An 18,430-nucleotide genomic window follows, 5' to 3' on the forward strand; every position below is an offset into this window, starting at 1 on the left:
AATCATTTATCCTCTGTGATAGGATTGCATGGCAACTCTTGACATCCGGTTAAAATCTTGCTCATCAGACTAATAAAGTGACAAATATGGCACAGAACACCCATGTAAAATATGATACCCCAACTCCTGGGATTCAAACATGGGTCTGCCACACTGTGGTGGACTGTTGGCATCACTACCTTCCATCTCCTGGTCCTTTCTACGCCGGCGTTTGACTGGAGGCTTCTTTTCTGTGCAAGTCAGTGGTTGACCTTTTGGACATTTTTGTCTTCCCTTTGCTTTAGTCGTAGTATTCCTAAGGCCAGAGGTCGACCGCTGAATGCTCAAAGATGAATCCACCTCTGGTGTCTGAAAAGAGCAGGCCCAATAACAGTTACTAAATGGCATTGTGAGATAGATGGGTCAAAAAAGCGGTACAGGTAGTTTTGAAGAGTTAAACAGAAAAAATCTTAAGATTAATCAATTAAATAAATTAAGAGCCAATTATAATCGTTATCTGTAGGGGACATGTATGACACAATACAGCTTTAAATACCTGACTGTCTGAAAGGCCTATTATTGCCTATTACCTGTTCTTCGGCTCCAACAGGAGACAATGAAATAGGGGGTGGGATGTTAGCCAAGGATCTACAGTCTGGTGTGGAGTTCACAGAGGCTTCTGGTGTGTCCCATGGTTGTTCCTCTCCTCTCGTTGGTGTGGTTGGTAAGAAACTCTCAGGGGATTCGCTTAAAAGAGAACTGCTGCGTATCAACTGGTCTGATGATTCTGTGGGAAGAGTGGAAGAGATTTCCATCAAAACGTCAGAAATGTCTATAACAAAACAAACAGTAATGAACATGGGTCTGCCACACTGTGGTGGACTGTTGGCATCGCTACCTTCCATCTCCTGGTCCTTTCTACGCCGGCGTTTGGCTGGAGGCTTCTTTTCTGTGCAAGTCCGTGGTTGACCTTTCGGACATTTTTGTCTTCCCTTTGCTAGTCTTTGAATAGTCGTACTATTCCTAAGGCCAGAGGTCGACCTCTGAATGCTCAAAGATGAATCCACCTCTGGTGTCTGAAAGAAAACAGGCCCAATAACAGTTACTAAATGGCATTGTGAGACAGAAGGGTCAAAAAAGGTGGAGTGAGCAGGTTGGAGGCAGACTCTTGACAACTTGTGCAAATAATTTACAGGCAATTTGAAGAGTTAAAACCTTAACAATCAAAATATTTAAAACCTTAACAATCAAAAGATTAAACAGTAAATGAATCAAGAGCAAATCCTAATCATTATCTGTAGGGTATCACACAATGCAGCATTAAATACCTGACTGAAGTGTCTATTATTTCCTAGTTCCTGTTCTTCGGCTCCATCAGGAAACACTGAAATAGGTGATGAACTGGCAGCCAAGGATCTACAGTCTGGTGTGGAGTTCACAGAGGCTTCTGGTGTGTTCCATGGTTGTCCATCGCCTCTCGTTGGCGTGGTTGGTAAAGAACTCTCAGGGGGCTTTCTTAGAAGAGAACTGCTGCGTAGCAATGGTTGTGATGATTCTGTGGGTAGAGTTGAAGAGATCTCAGTCATAAAGTCAGAGATGTCTATGACGAAAGAAACAGCAACGAATTTCAGTTACCCAAACATATGTCCATTAACCTTAACTCGTAAATTCACTGTGCTGGCATGCGCTAAATCTCCTATGTTCAAGTAAACATTTAGATAGTTAAAATACTAAATAGCCATCGTTTATAAAAGTAGTATAATAAAGTGACCTATATGGCACATATCACCTATATAAAATACCTTTTTCTGGCGAATCCAACTCTTGTGGCTCAAAATTGGGTATGACGCACTGTGGTGGACTGTTGGCATCACTACCCTCTATCTCTTGGTCCTTTCTACGCCGGCCTTTGGCTGGAGTCCTGTTCTCTCTGCGGGTCCTTGGTTGACCTTTTGGACATTTTTGTCTTCCCTTTGCTTTAGTCTGAGCATTCAGAGGTGGACTTCTGGCCTTAGGAATACTACAAGACGAATCTACCTCCGGTGTCTGAAAAGAACAGGCCAAATAACAGTTACTAAATGGCATTGTGAGATAGATGGGTCAAGAAAGGTGGAGTGAGGAGGTTGGAGACAGACTCTTGACAACTTTCAATCCCACGGTGCAATGAATTTACAGGCAGTTTTGAAGAGTTAAACAGAAAATAAAATCTAAGATTAATCAATGAAATAAATTAAGAGACATTTATAATCGTTATCTGTAGGGGGCATGTATGACACAATACAGCTTTAAATACCTGAAAGGTCTATTATTTTCTATTACCTGTTCTTCGGCTCCAACAGGAGACAATGAAATAGGTGATGAACTGGCAGCCAAGGATCTACAGTCTGGTGTGGAGTTCACAGAGGCTTCTGGTGTGTTCCATGGTTGTCCATCGCCTCTCGTTGGCGTGGTTGGTAAAGAACTCTCAGGGGGCTTTCTTAGAAGAGAACTGCTGCGTAGCAATGGTTGTGATGATTCTGTGGGTAGAGTTGAAGAGATCTCAGTCATAAAGTCAGAGATGTCTATGACGAAAGAAACAGCAACGAATTTCAGTTATCCAAACATATGTCCATTAACCTTAACTCGTAAATTCACTATGCTGGCATGCGCTAAATCTCCTATGTTCAAGTAAACATTTAGATAGTTAAAATACTAAATAGCCATCGTTTATAAAAGTAGTATAATAAAGTGACCTATATGGCACATATCACCTATATAAAATACCTTTTTCTGGCGAATCCAACTCTTGTGGCTCAAAATTGGGTATGACGCACTGTGGTGGACTGTTGGCATCACTACCCTCTATCTCTTGGTCCTTTCTACGCCGGCCTTTGGCTGGAGTCCTGTTCTCTCTGCGGGTCCTTGGTTGACCTTTTGGACATTTTTGTTTTCCCTTTGCTTTAGTCTGAGCATTCAGAGGTGGACTTCTGGCCTTAGGAATACTACAAGACGAATCTACCTCCGGTGTCTGAAAAGAACAGGCCAAATAACAGTTACTAAATGGCATTGTGAGATAGATGGGTCAAGAAAGGTGGAGTGAGGAGGTTGGAGACAGACTCTTGACAACTTTCAATCCCACGGTGCAATGAATTTATAGGCAGTTTTGAAGAGTTAAACAGAAAATAAAATCTAAGATTAATCAATGAAATAAATTAAGAGACATTTATAATCGTTATCTGTAGGGGGCATGTATGACACAATACAGCTTTAAATACCTGACTGTCTGAAAGGTCTATTATTTTCTATTACCTGTTCTTCGGCTCCAACAGGAGACAATGAAATAGGGGGTGGGATGGCAGCCAAGGATGTACAGTCTGGTGTGGAGTTCACACAGGCTTCAGGTGTGTCCCATGGTTGTCCCCCTCCTCTCGTTGGTGTGGTTGGTAAGAAACTCTCAGGGGATTCGCTTAAAAGAGAACTGCTGCGTATCAACTGGTCTGATGATTCTGTGGGAAGAGTGGAAGAGATTTCCATCAAAACGTCAGAGATGTCTATAACAAAACGAACAGCAATGAACATGGGTCTGCCGCACTGTGGTGGACTGTTGGCATCGCTACCTTCCATCTCCTGGTCCTTTCTACGCCGGCGTTTGACTGGAATGCGGGTCCTTGGTTGACCTTTTGGACATTTTTGTCTTCCCTTTGCTTTAGTCTGAGCATTCAGAGGTGGACCTCTGGCCTTAGGAATACTACAAGACGAATCCACCTCCGGTGTCTGAAAAGAACAGGCCAAATAACAGTTACTAAATGGCATTGTGAGATAGATGGGTCAAGAAAGGTGGAGTGAGCAGGTTGGAGGCGGACTGTGGAAAAATTTCAGTCCCAAGGTGCAAAAAACAGGCAGTTTGAAGAGTTAAAACAGAAACAATCAAAAGATTTATCAATGAAATGCAAATCCTAATCATTATCTGTAGGGGGCATGTATCACACAATGCAGCTTTAGATACCTGACTCAAGTGTCTATTATCTCCTAGATCCTCGTTGGCTCCGACAGGAGACACTGAAATAGGCGATGGAATGGCAGCTAAGGATATGCAGTCAGGTGTGGAGTTCACTGAAGCTTCTGGTGTGTCCCATGGTTGTCTCTCGCCTCTCCTTGACGTGGTTGGTAAGAAACTCTCAGGGAATTTACTTAGAAGAGAACTGCTGCATAGCAAGGGATCTGATGATTCTGTGGGAAGAGTTGAAGAGATCTGTATAAAAGCCACTGGGTATGATTTGTTTTAAGTGGCACTGGTGGTGCGACCGGCTTTGTCAGGTGTCTAAAAACGAAGACAATCGGCCCGTGTTCGGGGGAGGGAAGCCGGGCAGGAAGTGTGATATTTGTCATTGCACATACTCCTACGGGCTGGGGCGGGCGGCACCTGTCAGCAGGGAGTGTTGTGTGGGAAGAGTAGGACGAAGGCTCTACGTCCTCCCGGGGGGGGCCTCCTCACTGGCAGGTGAGTCAGTAGGATACAACAGCAGTGAAAAACACAGAAATATATGTGGGGAGGAATCAATTGGCATGATGACTAAATTGGGGAGAAAAAGGGGGTAAAAAAAATATCAGCTACTCTAAAAAAAAATAGAAGGTGGCGCTGGTGAGAATCTCAGAATTGACAGGAATTTAACATTGTTCCTTTAGTTAAAAGTTCAAACTGGGTGATTCTTTTTTTTTTTTTTTTATCATTTAATTTGGACTTGACAGAAAGCTGAGGGTTGATAATAACTTTACTACACAACCGCCCGATGAAAGACTTTTCACGATTTGTAATCAGCTAATTTGATTTAACAGTGGACAGTCTCCCTCTTCTAGGATCTTGGAATAACCTGGCTTGATGTATGAATTATTTTCATATTCACAGGCAAATTTGTTTCTAAATCTATATAAATCCAGATGTGTTTTTGAGCACTGCTGTAAAGTGTGTGTGGCCTCACGATTACACCAGTCCTTAGCTCGCACTGGGTCACAGATTGTCATTTATGCTTTGTGATAACATTGCATAGCAAGTTCGACTTCTGTTTTAAATCTTGCTAAGCACATTAATAAAGTGACCTATATGGCACAGAACACCTATGTAAAATATGATACCTTTCTCTTGTGAATTCAACTCCTGGAGTTCAAACATGGGTTTGCAGCGTCCCTCGCCTCTCGTTAGCGTGGTTGGTACCAAACTGTCAAGGGATTTGCTTAAAAGAGAACTGCTGCGTATCAACTGGTCTGATGATTCTGGGGGTAGAGTTGAAGAGATTTCCATCAAAACGTCAGAGATGTCTATAACAAAACAAACAGCACTTAATTTTACTCACCCAAACATTTGTCCATAAGCCATTACTCATTTATTTTCATTGTGCTGGCATACGCAAAATCTCCTATGTAAAACTAAACTCAAATAGTGTTAAAACGCATCAAAGTACTACGTTGCCATTGTAATTAAATGCCTGAGGAATGGTGTATCTTGTTTTAAAATTACGATTGTCTTAACTCAATTTCGCTTTTTTTTTTTTATCTTTGAATTTGGACAGATAGGTGAGGGTTGGTCATAACTTTACTACACCCCAACTGAAAGACAGACTTTAGACGATTTGTAATCAATTTGATTTGAAAGTGATAAGACTCCTCTTTCTAGAATTTTTGAAAAGCCTGGCTTCATATGTATGCATTATTTTCCTATTTACAATCCAATTCCAGTTATGACTTTTAGGGGGATGGTAGATAAGCAACTAAGATTCTAAATTTGTGCTTCATTTTCTATCTAAATCAGACCAGATGGAGAGTATTTTGAGCTCTGCTGTAAGTGTGTGGCCCTGCGATGAGCCCAGTCATTCTTTCATGGTGGGTCACAGATTGTTTTGTGATAGCATTGTATTGCAACTCTGACTTTGTTTTAAAATCTTGCCAATCATATTAATAAAGTGACCTATATGGTGCAGAACACCTATGTAATATATGATACCTTTCTCTGGTGAATCCAAGTCCTGGAATTCAAACATGGGTATGCAGTGTTGTGGTGGCTGACTGGCATCTCTACTGTCCATCTCCTGTTCCTTTCTAAGCCAGCGTTCGGCTGGAGGCCTGTTCTCTCTGCAGGCCCGTGGTTGACCTTTTGGAACTTTCTCTCCTCTCTTAGATTTAGTCTGAGGGTTCAGAGGTTGACCTCTGGCCCTAGGAACACTACAAGACGAATCCACCTCTGGTGTCTAAAAAGAACAGGCCCAATAACAGTTACTAAATGGCATTGTGAGACAGATGGGTCAAAAAAGGTGGAGTGGGCAGATTGGAGACAGACTTTCCATCCCTAGATGCAATTAATTTACAGGTGGGTTGAATAGTAAAAACAAAATCAAGATTAATCAATAAATGAAAAGCAAATCCTAATCATTATCTGTAGGGGGCCGGGGCATATATCAAACAATGCAGTTGTAAATACCTGAATGAATTGTGTATCATTTCCTAGCTTTTGTTTGCTGGCTCCAACAGAAGACATTGAAATGGGGGGTGGGTTGGCAGCAGAGGAACTGCAGTCTGGTGTGTAGTTCACAGAGGTTTCTGGTGAGTTCCATGGTTGTCCGTCGCCTCTTGTTGGCGTGAATGGTAAAGAACTCCCAGGGGACTTGCTTAGAAGGGAACAGTCTGGTGATTCTGTGGGTAGAGCTGAAGAGATCTCCATCACGTCATCTCAATCTTTCTTTGATTACCATCTGCCGAAAGAGAATGAGAGAACTGTTTACCAAAGAGCTCCGTTTACTTTTTAATGGAAGCATACAAATTGCATTCATATCAGTAGGTAAAAATGTTACAGTATGTACAGTTGTGATCAAAGGTTTACATACATTTTGTAAAGAACATGCATGTCATGGCAGTTTTGACTTTCCAATAATTTCTACAACTCTTATTTCTGTGTGCTAGGTTGATTAGAGCAAATACATCTGCTGGGTCAAAAATATACAAACATCAATGCTAATATTTGGTTGCATGTCCCTTGGCCATTTTCACCCCAATGCTTTTGGTAATCCACAAGCTTCCAGCAAGCTTCTGGATCTTTGACCGAATTGGTGCAGTTCATCAACATTTGTTGGCTTTCTCTGACATGGACTGTTTCTTCAGCACTGTCCTAATGTTCTCAATGGGGTTTAGGTCAGGACTTTTGGCAGGCCATTCTAAAACCTTAATTCGAGCCAGATTTAGCCATCCTTTTACCACTCTTGAGACCCAAAGTTTAAACTTCTGGGTGATGATTTGAATATTTCCTGAAGAATGTTGAGGTAATCCTCCTTCATTATTCCATTTACTCTCTGTAAAGCACCAGTTCCATTTGCAGCGAAACAGGCCCAGAGCATAACACTACCAGCATCATGCTGCCATGACAGTAGGTGTGGTGTTCTTGGGGTTAAAGGGCAGGCCTCACCCTCGCGCCTCCACACATATTTCTGGTCATTGTGGCCAAACGGCAAACTTTTGATTTCATCTGACCACAGAACTTTCGTCCAGAAGGCCTCGTCTTTGTCCATGTGATCAGCCGCAAACTTCAGTCGAGCCTTGAGGTGCCACTTCTGGAGCAAGGGCTTCTTTCTTGAATGGCAGCCTCTTAGCCCATGGTGATGTAATTTAAAACACGCTCGACTGTGGACACTGACACCTGTGCTCCAGCAGCTTCTAATTCATTGTAGACCTGCTTTTTGCTGGTTCTCGGTTTACTCTTGACAATCCTGAACAATTTTCTCTCAGCAGTAGGTGATACAGTAGCTTGCGCTTTTGTCCTGATCGTTGCGCTTTTGTCCTGATCGTCGCAGTGACAGAACTCTGCCATGCAGTTTATACTTACTAACTATTGCTGCACAGTTGCTTATTTGATTGACACAACTTTCTACATTGCCAAGGGACCAAATATTAGCAATGCTGTATGTATATATTTTGACCCAGTATATTTGGTCACATTTTCTTAAAACCCTAAATAAATTCATGAAAATAAAATAAACTGTGATTTTTGTGTGACAAATAAGTATTTGCTCTAATCAACCTATCACAGAAAAAAAAAGAGTTGTAGAAATTATTGGAGAGTCAAAACTGCCATGACATACATGTTCTTTACAAATGTATGTCAACTTTTGTTCACAACTGTATGTAAACTTTTGTTCACAACTGTATGTCTCAAGAGACCACAACTCAATTTGATTAATTAGGACAGATAAACATTCATTAGGAGGACATTCTCCCACATCAAGGGCTAAGGATGAGGGGAAATTTGTGTGGACATCGCGTTCACGCTCATCCAATTACCTCTTCCAAGTGATTAGGCCGGGAGGGGAGGTTATGTTTTCAGGCCTGTGTGTGTCTTTGTGTTCGCCTCTAATCTCGCAAACTAATGGACCAATCACCGCCAATCTGTCAATGACGACTATTATTTAATATTTTTTGTGAATGCATTACCTCATGCCCAATGTCCTATGGAGTGGAACTAGCCCACACACCAGAGCATGTGAGCGGAGCGGCGGGATTTTGACATGAGCCTGGTGCTGTTTTTTTAATGGGTCAGAACGGCTTTCGGAGCGGGACCGTCCTCCGCTCAAAGCCACTCTGGCGGGGGCCGCGCACCGTTTGTTTGAGCATGCCCGGTCGCACGGACACAGACACACAGACATCCAGAAGTGCACAGCGCACGTCCTTGATCAAAATTTCAAAGCTTTTTTTTTTGCTGCCGAGCGGCCTGGACTGATCAACGTGAGCAACGGAGCGGGGGGGGAATCAACATGAGCGGATAGCGAGCGTGACAACAGCCCCCTGGAGCGACGAGCGGCATTTCCCCCCGCTCACATGCGCGCACACAAAAACACAGACACGCATACAAAGGCAGCACTTAACTATGAGACTGAACCAGCATACAATGCTTGCAAAAAAGAACTCATAAATGCAGTGCGTTGATAGATTGTAGATCAGTTGTTTTTGACAAGAGAGACTGTCATACAACAGAGTATAAATGAGGCTTAACTTTATTGCCACTGAATATGAACTGTTGGATTTACTGACTTTTAGAAGAATTACGCCTTCAAGAATCCTGAAATATAATTATGACGTGCGTCAGGATCAATGTGAGCTGGAGAAGCTCCTTTGTGCTCCTCACTATGCCATTTAAACATCCAGTTTCCTTGGATGTTAATTTAACCTGGCTCTGTGCCTACGCATGTAACCCAAGGGATATTTCTCTTTCAAATAAACAAAGAAAATACATAAAACATAAATGAAAAAAGTAATGGAAAAATCACGGCACCCACATGCATTAGAATGTCCTTCTAATGCGTGAAGGGCCGTGATTTTTCCGTTACATTTTCATTTATTCTATTATATATTTTTTTGAGCGGTGCAACCGCTCCTATAAGAGGGTTTAGGACCCATCCGTGGTGAAAGTTTTTCTTTCCGTTGTGAAAATTTGTCTTTCGCTGTGACGCCATGCTGTGGAAAACACGCCCATAGGCTAAGCTGACAGGACGTGCTGTGATTTGCTAGCGAGACACATGATGAAATTAACTTCAAACTTCGCAGACACGCTGTGATTGGCTAGCGAGACGCATGATGAAATTAATAATAACTAGACCATACCCGGTGAAGGGCGCAGACGAAAGTAGTTGCAAACTTGGGGTTATTGCACGTCCTGTAGCGCTGTCCCCCCGCGGTCCCCCCTCCCCACGGGCAACCCCCCCTCCCCCCCACGGGCAACCCCCCACACCCCCCCCCGTCGCGGAACCCCCCGGGTCCCGTCGCAAACACACACACACACACGCAACGTTTAGCGCGAGTCGTCTCGTGACACACAGAGCCAGCGTGTGCACACACGGCAAATGCGACGCATGCGCAGTTTGATCGGGCACAGACGAAGACACCAAGACAGAGGTTACTCAAATTATAGTATAATAATGTAAAAAATGCAAGCACGTCACTTCGCAGGACGTGCTGTGAGATGGGACGTGCTACCGAGATGCATGATGAAATTAATAACTCATAAATAGCACCGCTCACTTCACACTGGGTGTGATTTTTAATGTTTATTTTATTTTAAAGTGAAATATCTTTTTAAGCAGTCAGCAATCAGCAGACTTTTAACGATCTATGGATGAACACCAAACAACTCCCAGGAGCAGACAAAATTGGACAAAGAAGATGGAGATGGATCGGGCACACACTACGCAAACCAAAACCGGTGTCAAATACCACCAGACAGGCTCTGACTTGGAACCCCTAGAGGGAAGAGAAACAGGAGCCTGCCCAAAGACACTTGGCGGCGGATCTCCAGGCAGACAACAAGAGACTGGGATACACCTGGTCCAGCGGCTTCGAATGCTATCAATGCATGGAATGGGAGATTATCACGTTTTATCAGACCTTTGAATGGGCGAGTAGGCGACCAGTAGGCGCGATTTAGACCTACCCGCGATTTGTCAGACCATTCATGGGGCGTAATCAGGAGCTACTGACCTACTTGGAGGCGGAGCAGTCCCCATAACAATATTTACGATTCTGTGCCTATCGGTACATAACTCGAACGGCGCTGAGTAGGCACAGGCGAACGTCACACCGCTCAGGACGGCAACTCGGTCACCTTAGCTCCCTCGGTGGTCCTTCACAGGGTGACAGTTCGCCTGTGACTGCGCGCCTCCGTCATGGTCCGAAACCAAAACCAAAACCAAAACTGAACTATTAAAGTCATCTCCGTTGGTAGGTCTGTATGTCTTGATAACACCCAATGAATGGTCTGATAAATCGCGGGTAGGTCAGTATGTCGCCTATTTCGCCCATTCAAAGGTCTAATAAGAGGTGATAATGTCCCATTCAATGCATTGATAGCATCCGAATCGGGTGCCTGGTCGCAGATAGAAAAGAACGCCAGTGACCCGAGAACTCTGGAGGTCCCTTGTCGACGGCCTATACGCTGGTACAGGTGTCAGGCATAAGTAAGTACCGGTAAGTAATCAGCACACTTTTACTATGTTGCATTATTAGCTGTGTGTATGGTTTGTGGTCAGTGCAGAGACTAGCCCCATTTGGAACCTCTCCCTCCGCTATCGCTCCGAGGTGAGGTCCCACGCAGCTCAGTGCCGTTTGAGCAGGACATTTTTGAATATTTTCCACTATGCATGATACTTACCCCTTTCCGCACATCGTATCCAAAAAGTAAGGTGCTCTGCTCGGTGCACTGCTCTCAGATGTTTTAACTTTTAGCAGCAAAGAAAAATCTAACCGACGGGTTGAAATAAGCGTATAAATCGCACAGAGCTGCATGGAACCTCATCTCGGAGCCATGTAGCGGAGGGAGAGGTTCTGATTGGAGCTATGCAGAGACTTGCTGTTATTAACATAACATTGTCCTCCATGGTTAAAACAAGTATAATAGTTGGCCAAATATTATTCTTCCCAAATGCTCTGCCTCTCCCGCTGCCTATGAGCTACTGCATCAGACGGTAAGTAGGAGCGTGACACATGCCTCCTGGCACTTGATCATACTGTGAAGAACATTATGTAGCGCAGTAATATCATTTTCTGCCATGCAATGCTGCTACACCAAACAGTTGCATTTATTACGCCACTCTTTGTGCGCCGCTGTTCAAACAATGGCACTATCATAGGACGACAACCTTACGCTCCAACATTACAACACCTCATCTAAATACGCAGATGTTCGGGTGCCCCAACGTTCAGCAGCTGTCACAGGTTCCCCTTGGAGAGTTCAATTTCAACTTTTTTAAATGTGCCACTAGACAGCTTTACAAAGACATTGGCGAAGAAATGTCTTGATAAGGAATTTATTCCCAGATTTTTGTTTTTGTTTTTCAATATTCCCTGCCTCTTACCAGGTACTTTGGTCAAATGCTAAAGCAAAAAAGGGTTAGGCAACACTATATATACTATGCAGTGGAAGTGCAGCGTGGATGCAGATGGTTTTCATTTAAAAAAATGCAGCTTTACAATGAAAATGCAAGCGTAGATCATGTAGCTTCTTGGGCAGGAACCTGTTGTTCCTGAGTTGTGGCTGAGGACAAACCCTGCCAGGGCTTTGTGAGTGACACTGGAACAACCTGCCTCTGGAGTTCAGGCTGGTAAATCTTCTTGTATCACTTCTTAATGGTTCGCAAATAAATACAGCAGCCTTCTCATTAATGATGAGGCTGATGGACATGTGATTCACAGTCTCAAAGTAAAATAACACAGACTAGTGAGTTGAAGGTACAGTACACAGTCACACACACACACACACACACACACACACACACACACACACACACACACACCCCATTAGTTCTGTTGACCATCTCAACAAACTAACTGGATGACTACTTGGTACTTGTGATAAAGGCTAATACATCGGACCCAATGCATTAATAATAGTGTGTGTGTGTGTGTGTGTGTGTGTGTGTGTGTATACTGTACTTTGCACTTGTTGCACAGCAAGTGGCTGAGGGGGAACGGTATCTCATATTCTTTATGTATGCAAGTACATAGAGAAATTGAAAGTGATTCTGACTATTCGCTTCTTTGGGGCTTGCTTTCGCAGACCTGGTCGCTTGTTGTTCCTCTCGCTGCCAACCGTCGTTTTAAATTAATATATCAGCTTTTGCAAGCGATTACGGTCTTCCTGTCCTGATCCTACAAAAGGCACTGGGTCAGCCAGCTGTTAACTGTTCACAATAATCTGCGTATTAATATGTCACCTAAAACATACAGTAAAACATGCAGCCCCTCTGAACATGCAACAGTCTGTGAACTGCGACCTAAGTGAGCTAAACAGCTAACGTTAGCAAACAACAACAACAATGTTAACTATTAGCGTTAATCTAGCGAACACAGTTGCCGACTAAAAACAACATTTCGCGATTGGAATACATTGCATTTCCATGTGTGAATTAGTTTAGCAACCAACAAGGTAAGTACTTACCCAGTTATTTTGTAAAACAAACTTTAGCTACCGGGTAGGCTACTAACTAGCATGAAGTTGATAATGTTTTAACCAAACACCCAAGCCCAACCTCTGTATGGACTGAGCCAAAATATATCATCAGCTGACTTCCGGCTGATTCAGTGGACTTCAAAGTAAAATCACACTTCTTCTTTTTAACGTTTGTTTATTGGATTTTGTCAGAAGCATTCATTGCATTCATATCAACATATATCATTGCATTGCCTTATATTATATAACCCAATTAAGAAAGAAGTTACATGACAAGTTAGTTTGTTTTTTCCCCCAAATGAAAACACAAAGGACACGAGTCTTACACGACTTACAGTCAAGATATAAGTAAGATACAAGTAAAAGAAAAACACAACGTTTTTGATAAACAAACCAAGGCCGTGTAGATCCAGTGGTGGAAAAAGTACTCTTTTTTTGTTTTACTTAAGTAAAAGCATCAGTGCAATGTAGAAATACTCAGTTACAAGTAAAAGTCCGTAATTCAAAATGTACTTAAAGTACCAAAAGTAAAAAGTTCTCATTATGCAGATGTCCCATTTCAAGTTATCAAATGTATAAAATATATACAAATCTTTTGAAAATAGATCTACTTTAGATCTCCTATTTTTAAATGGCCGAATGTTTTGTAATTGTAATCAAACAAAGTATCTACAAAGTAACTAGTAACTAAAGTTTTCAAATAATTGCAGTGGAGTAAAAGTACAATATTTTCCTCTGAGATGTAGTGGAGTCAAAGTAAAAGTATAGACAATTGGAAATACTCCAGTAAAGTAAAAGTACCTCAAAATTGTACTTATACAGTACTTGAGTAAATATACTTAGTCACTTTCCACCACTGATAAACCATGTTTTCATAACTATTGTAAAATATCATAACAACCTAAAGAATTCCCTTTAATTTAATTTTGAATATTTACATTTTTTTTTTTTAAAGTTAAAAAACTACTTAAAGGTAGGGTAAGTGATATTTTTTGGTTAAAACAAAAATAAATTTGTTGAAAGGTTAAAGCACTATATTCTGATAGTAATCATTGCTATAGAGTGTTTGCTCAGTAACAGGAGTCTCCCCGTCTCTCCAGCTCTTTAATAAACAGAAAATACATTTTCCGGTAGGTGTCAAAATCTCAGCCAATCAGGAGAAAGTACCCATTTCTAAGCTTCATTTTTATAGTGTTCCATTTCCAATTTTGCCTGCTCATTTGGTGTCATCACTTCCTCCTGATTGAGTTCTCTATCCTGATTGGATAAAATTGGAAATGAAACTGAAACTGAAACGACAATGCATTTTCTGTTTAATAAAGAGCTGGAGAGACTCCTTTTACTGAACAAACACTCTATAGCGATGAGTACTATCAGAATATAGAGCTATTTAACACTTATTTTAACCAAAGAAAATCACTTACCCTACCTTTAAATATAGTCCTGTATTTGTTGATATTAAAAGAGGACTCGTTTATTTTTTCTCTAATTTATCAGAAGAAAACCACCTAAATTCTTGCCCCATAAATGCCTATGGCCTACTGAATTATCTCAACCACCAACCAAGATCACAAAAAAGGGGGGGGGGGGGGGGAGAAAAGAAAACCACACATAAATACAAATTGACACCACAGCCCTTTGGGAATACCTTTATACAGTATCTGTCTACCTCAAATGCCAGTGGCAAGGTACCAAAGGTACTCAAATCTCCAGCCAGAGCTTGGAGGTGTGGATTGTGTTTTCATCCTGAGTGCAGGCTACACAGAATACATGTAGTTTATAACATTGATTGATTGATTGACTGATGTACTTTATTTAGTAAGACATGAGAACAACAGTACATGGAAGTACAAATTCACAATACAAGGTGTACTAAACTGGAAGACTCATTAAGCACTGAGCTTGTTTAAGATGAGATCCCCATGCACACAAATCATGATGACATAAAGGAGACAGACAGATATACACACTACTATACGGAACGTCATACAATCAGCTTACAGGTTACTGGTATGAAGAGTGAAAAATATGTACAAGAGAAGGGAAAAAAAGTGGAGAGGTCGGGGGGTTGGGGGGTGGTAGGTTAAGACTTAGACAGGGGCCATTTTCGAATTGCAGCCTCCTGAAGGTGTATATTTAGGGCAGTTTTGAAAGTGAGTAGGATTTTACACTCCTTTACTCCTTTTGGTAGGGAATTCCACATTTTTGTTGAATAGCATGAGAACGAGTTCATTCCCTTTGTTGAGCCAAATCTGGGTTGAACATGATTCGTGGAGCTGCCTCTGGTGTTATGATCGTGGACTTCGTTAACGTTTTGGAAGTATTTTGACAAATACAGGGGGATCCCAATGTTGTGGTGTATCTTAAAGACCAGGCCCATTGCAAGTTGCTGTACTCTGTCCTCAACCCTGAGCCATCCAATCCTAGCAAAATGAGCAGGGGTTAGAAGAAGTAGCCTTACTAGTTTGTTTTGGGATGTTTGGAGCCTTGTTTTTAAGGCCTTGGTGGTGTTGTGATACCATGAGGAGCATGCATAATCGTAATAACCTTGTATGAGGGCCCCTGCAAGAATCTTCAGAGTGTCCTTACTGACTAGGTGGCGAATCCTATACAAAAAGCGGGTTCTTTGGTTGACCTTTTTGATTACTCTTTCGGCCATTTTGTAGTTAACATATCTTAACTACAATGGTGTGCTTACTGTATCTTACTCTAAGTTATTGTTGCAATCATTTTTAGATTTTTCTTTTATTATTATGTCGAATTGAATTCTGTCCAGAAACCATTTAATTATGTGCCCTCTCAGAACATTCGTCATAGCATTCATAGATCTGCAAAGCTTCCAGAAAATGGGAACATCTGGGTGGCATAGCTGAATGGTCAGAGAACCTACCTGAGAAAACCACAGTCCCCAGTTGTCCCAGGTTCAATTCCAGGCCTAGCCAGCAATGTGTCGAATATGACTGGTCGAAATGTCCTTGAGCAAGACACATAACACCTAATAACTGGGAGCTGAGGATCATATCCCGAACCTTCCGGCTGTTCTACCTCCTGAACCATGCACTACCACTCCTAATAGGCAGTTAGACTACTGTATGTTGTTGTTGTGTAGGCCTACAGTAGGCCTACTTATTGATTGAATACTTTATTAACAGTTTGCAATTAGTACAGAGGGACGATTTACTGTGATTTAAAAGGATAACACAAAAAGCCCCAGAGGCTTTTTTCCATTGTGGTCCTGTGTATTCAATTCATTAAGACACTTAAAGACATACAATACTGTACAATAATAAACAAGACATAACACTAGTAGCAATGAACGTATGTAGCCTACAGTACAGGTGTGTGTGTGTGAGGGGGGGGGGGTCATTTATGGTGTTAAGCTTAGAGGGCTTTTCTAGGACCACTTACAAATTGCAGACAGGTGCTCTTTTATGGCGGTTTTGAAGAAGGGTACGGAGCTACACTTTTCGATGTTTGTTGGAAGTGCATTCCACATTTTGGTGGCATAGCAGTAGAACAAATGTGACCCCATGTTTGTGCCGAATCTGGGTTGACTGAGATCAGTGGAGCTCCCTCTGGTGTTGTGCCTGTGTGTGTCTTTCACGTTATTGAAGTAGCTCTGACAGGTACATGGGTATCTCTGTTTCCTTGCGTATATATGTTGAAGACCAGGCCCATTGCAAGTTGCTTTACTGGGCCTGAGCCATCCCACCCCAGCATATATGAGCAGTCGGTTAGGTGAGTTCTGGGTGTGAGGCCAAGTAGTAACCTGACCAGTTTGTTTTGAGAGGTCTGAAGCTTTGTTTGCCTTTGTGGTGCTAAATTACCATGAGGTGCATGCATAGTCAAAATGACATTGGATGAGTGCTCCAGCTAGTGTCCTCCGTGTGTTCCTACTGACCACCTAGGAGATCCTGAATACAAATCTTGTTCTTTGGTTGACTTTTATGATTACTTTTGTCTCATGAGTCATGTGATTAAAACCACATCAAACTCTAGAGAGGATGTAACACTGTGTACTTAATTTAGCTTAATTTAGCTCATCATGATTTGTGTGCATGGGGTTCTCATCTTAAACAAGCTTAGTGCTTAATGAGATTTCCAGTTTAGTAGACCTTGTATTGTGAATTTGTACTTCCATGTACTGTTATGTACTGTCATGTACTGTTCACATGTCTTACTAAATAAAGTACATCAATCAATCAATCAGCTTACATTTTTATTTTCTAAATTCGCATCTGTTGTATGGGCACTCAGGAGACTCTCTTGTGTATTCTGTGGCGGTAACCACTTAACAGCAGGGGGAGCTGTGTATCCACTGTCTGGTTGGAACCCCACACCTCAACAGAAGAACAGATTCACCTTGTGGTTTCCACCCTGAAATATTGTCCCCATTTATAATGAAATGTATTTGTTATCATGAATTGCTTCCTTCAAAAAACTCTCCTTCCATCTGACTGTCTTTAAATGCAAATAATAATAAAGTAAATAAGTAATTTATTCCCCATCTAGGAATAGCCTACATTACTTGCATATTTTTACTTTGACACTTTTCATGCAGATGATGCAGATGTTGTCAGACACTCTAAGGAAATCACTCAAATCAGGATCAAATATTTGTACTGATTCCTGCTGCTGTAGAATCGCTCACCAAATAGCCTACAGCTTTTCAAAAAGGAAATTCTTCCCACCCCTCTCCTCCTTACCATCATCTATAGGGGCATCATTGAATCTATCCTATAATACAGCTGCACTTCGGTATAGGCAGCTGCAAGGCATAATGAAAAACATCAGCTGAACCGGTCTGTGAAGACAGCTGGTAAGGTCATGGGTGCCCCCTGTCCCCTCTTTGCTGGAGCTCACCAATGTGCCCACAGAGCCACCAGCATCATAAGGGATCCTCACCACACTTCCCATGGCCTGTTTTTCCTCTTACCCTCGGGGAAGAGGTACAGGAGCATTAAAGCTAAATGCAGCAGCAGGATGCTGAATAGCTTCTTCCCGAGGGCAGTGAGGATTATAAATAAACTGTGCCCCCTGCCAATGCCAGCCCCACTCTATACCCCACCCTCCAAACAAACTGAACTGGGCTGAAATGGATTGGACTTGAAGTAATTGCACTTTCTAAAATGCACAACAGCACTTTATTATACTGTGCTGTTAACTTAAAAATTATAATAATTGCACAATGGCACTTAATACTATTAAGTGCTATTAACTGCACTTAGCTGCAATTTAACACATTGTTTTAACTGTTTTTGTCTAAGTTATGTGTTTTGAAAACCTGTCCTTAATGTTTTTTTGGGGGATGTTTGATGTAAACTGCAGTGGGAACGGTATTACTGGTTCTTTATGTTTATATAGGGAAATTGACAAAGTGATTCTGCTGCAACTAATAGTTGGTTTAGGTAGCTAGTTACATGCAGAGATAGCTGTTATCACACACACACACACACACACACACACACACACACACACACACACACACACACA

The 18,430-nt window shown here is 41.9% G+C and overlaps 1 protein-coding gene across 1 annotated transcript in view; it reads right to left on the reverse strand.

Moving 5' to 3' along the window:
- The window catches only part of LOC308084653 (uncharacterized protein), a 36,474-nt gene extending 23,464 nt beyond the window's left edge, over positions 1-13,010 (reverse strand). The window contains exons 1-14 of the mRNA XM_080427436.1: positions 12,926-13,010; positions 6,431-6,701; positions 5,957-6,200; positions 5,092-5,274; positions 3,965-4,188; positions 3,576-3,732; positions 3,268-3,464; positions 2,743-2,986; positions 2,299-2,540; positions 1,782-2,025; positions 1,308-1,579; positions 878-1,055; positions 570-766; positions 180-348 (exon numbers count right to left, since the gene is read on the reverse strand). Of these exons, the coding sequence (XP_080283562.1) occupies positions 180-348; positions 570-766; positions 878-1,055; positions 1,308-1,579; positions 1,782-2,025; positions 2,299-2,540; positions 2,743-2,986; positions 3,268-3,464; positions 3,576-3,732; positions 3,965-4,188; positions 5,092-5,274; positions 5,957-6,200; positions 6,431-6,670 (2,791 nt within the window). The 5' untranslated portion in view covers positions 6,671-6,701; positions 12,926-13,010. The remainder of the gene's footprint in view (positions 1-179; positions 349-569; positions 767-877; positions 1,056-1,307; positions 1,580-1,781; positions 2,026-2,298; positions 2,541-2,742; positions 2,987-3,267; positions 3,465-3,575; positions 3,733-3,964; positions 4,189-5,091; positions 5,275-5,956; positions 6,201-6,430; positions 6,702-12,925) is intronic.
- Positions 13,011-18,430: the final 5,420 nt, after the last annotated feature.

The sequence above is a fragment of the Gymnoscopelus braueri genome, assembly GCF_963280865.1.
Source record: "Gymnoscopelus braueri genome assembly, chromosome: 1".
Classification (NCBI taxonomy): domain Eukaryota; kingdom Metazoa; phylum Chordata; class Actinopteri; order Myctophiformes; family Myctophidae; genus Gymnoscopelus; species Gymnoscopelus braueri.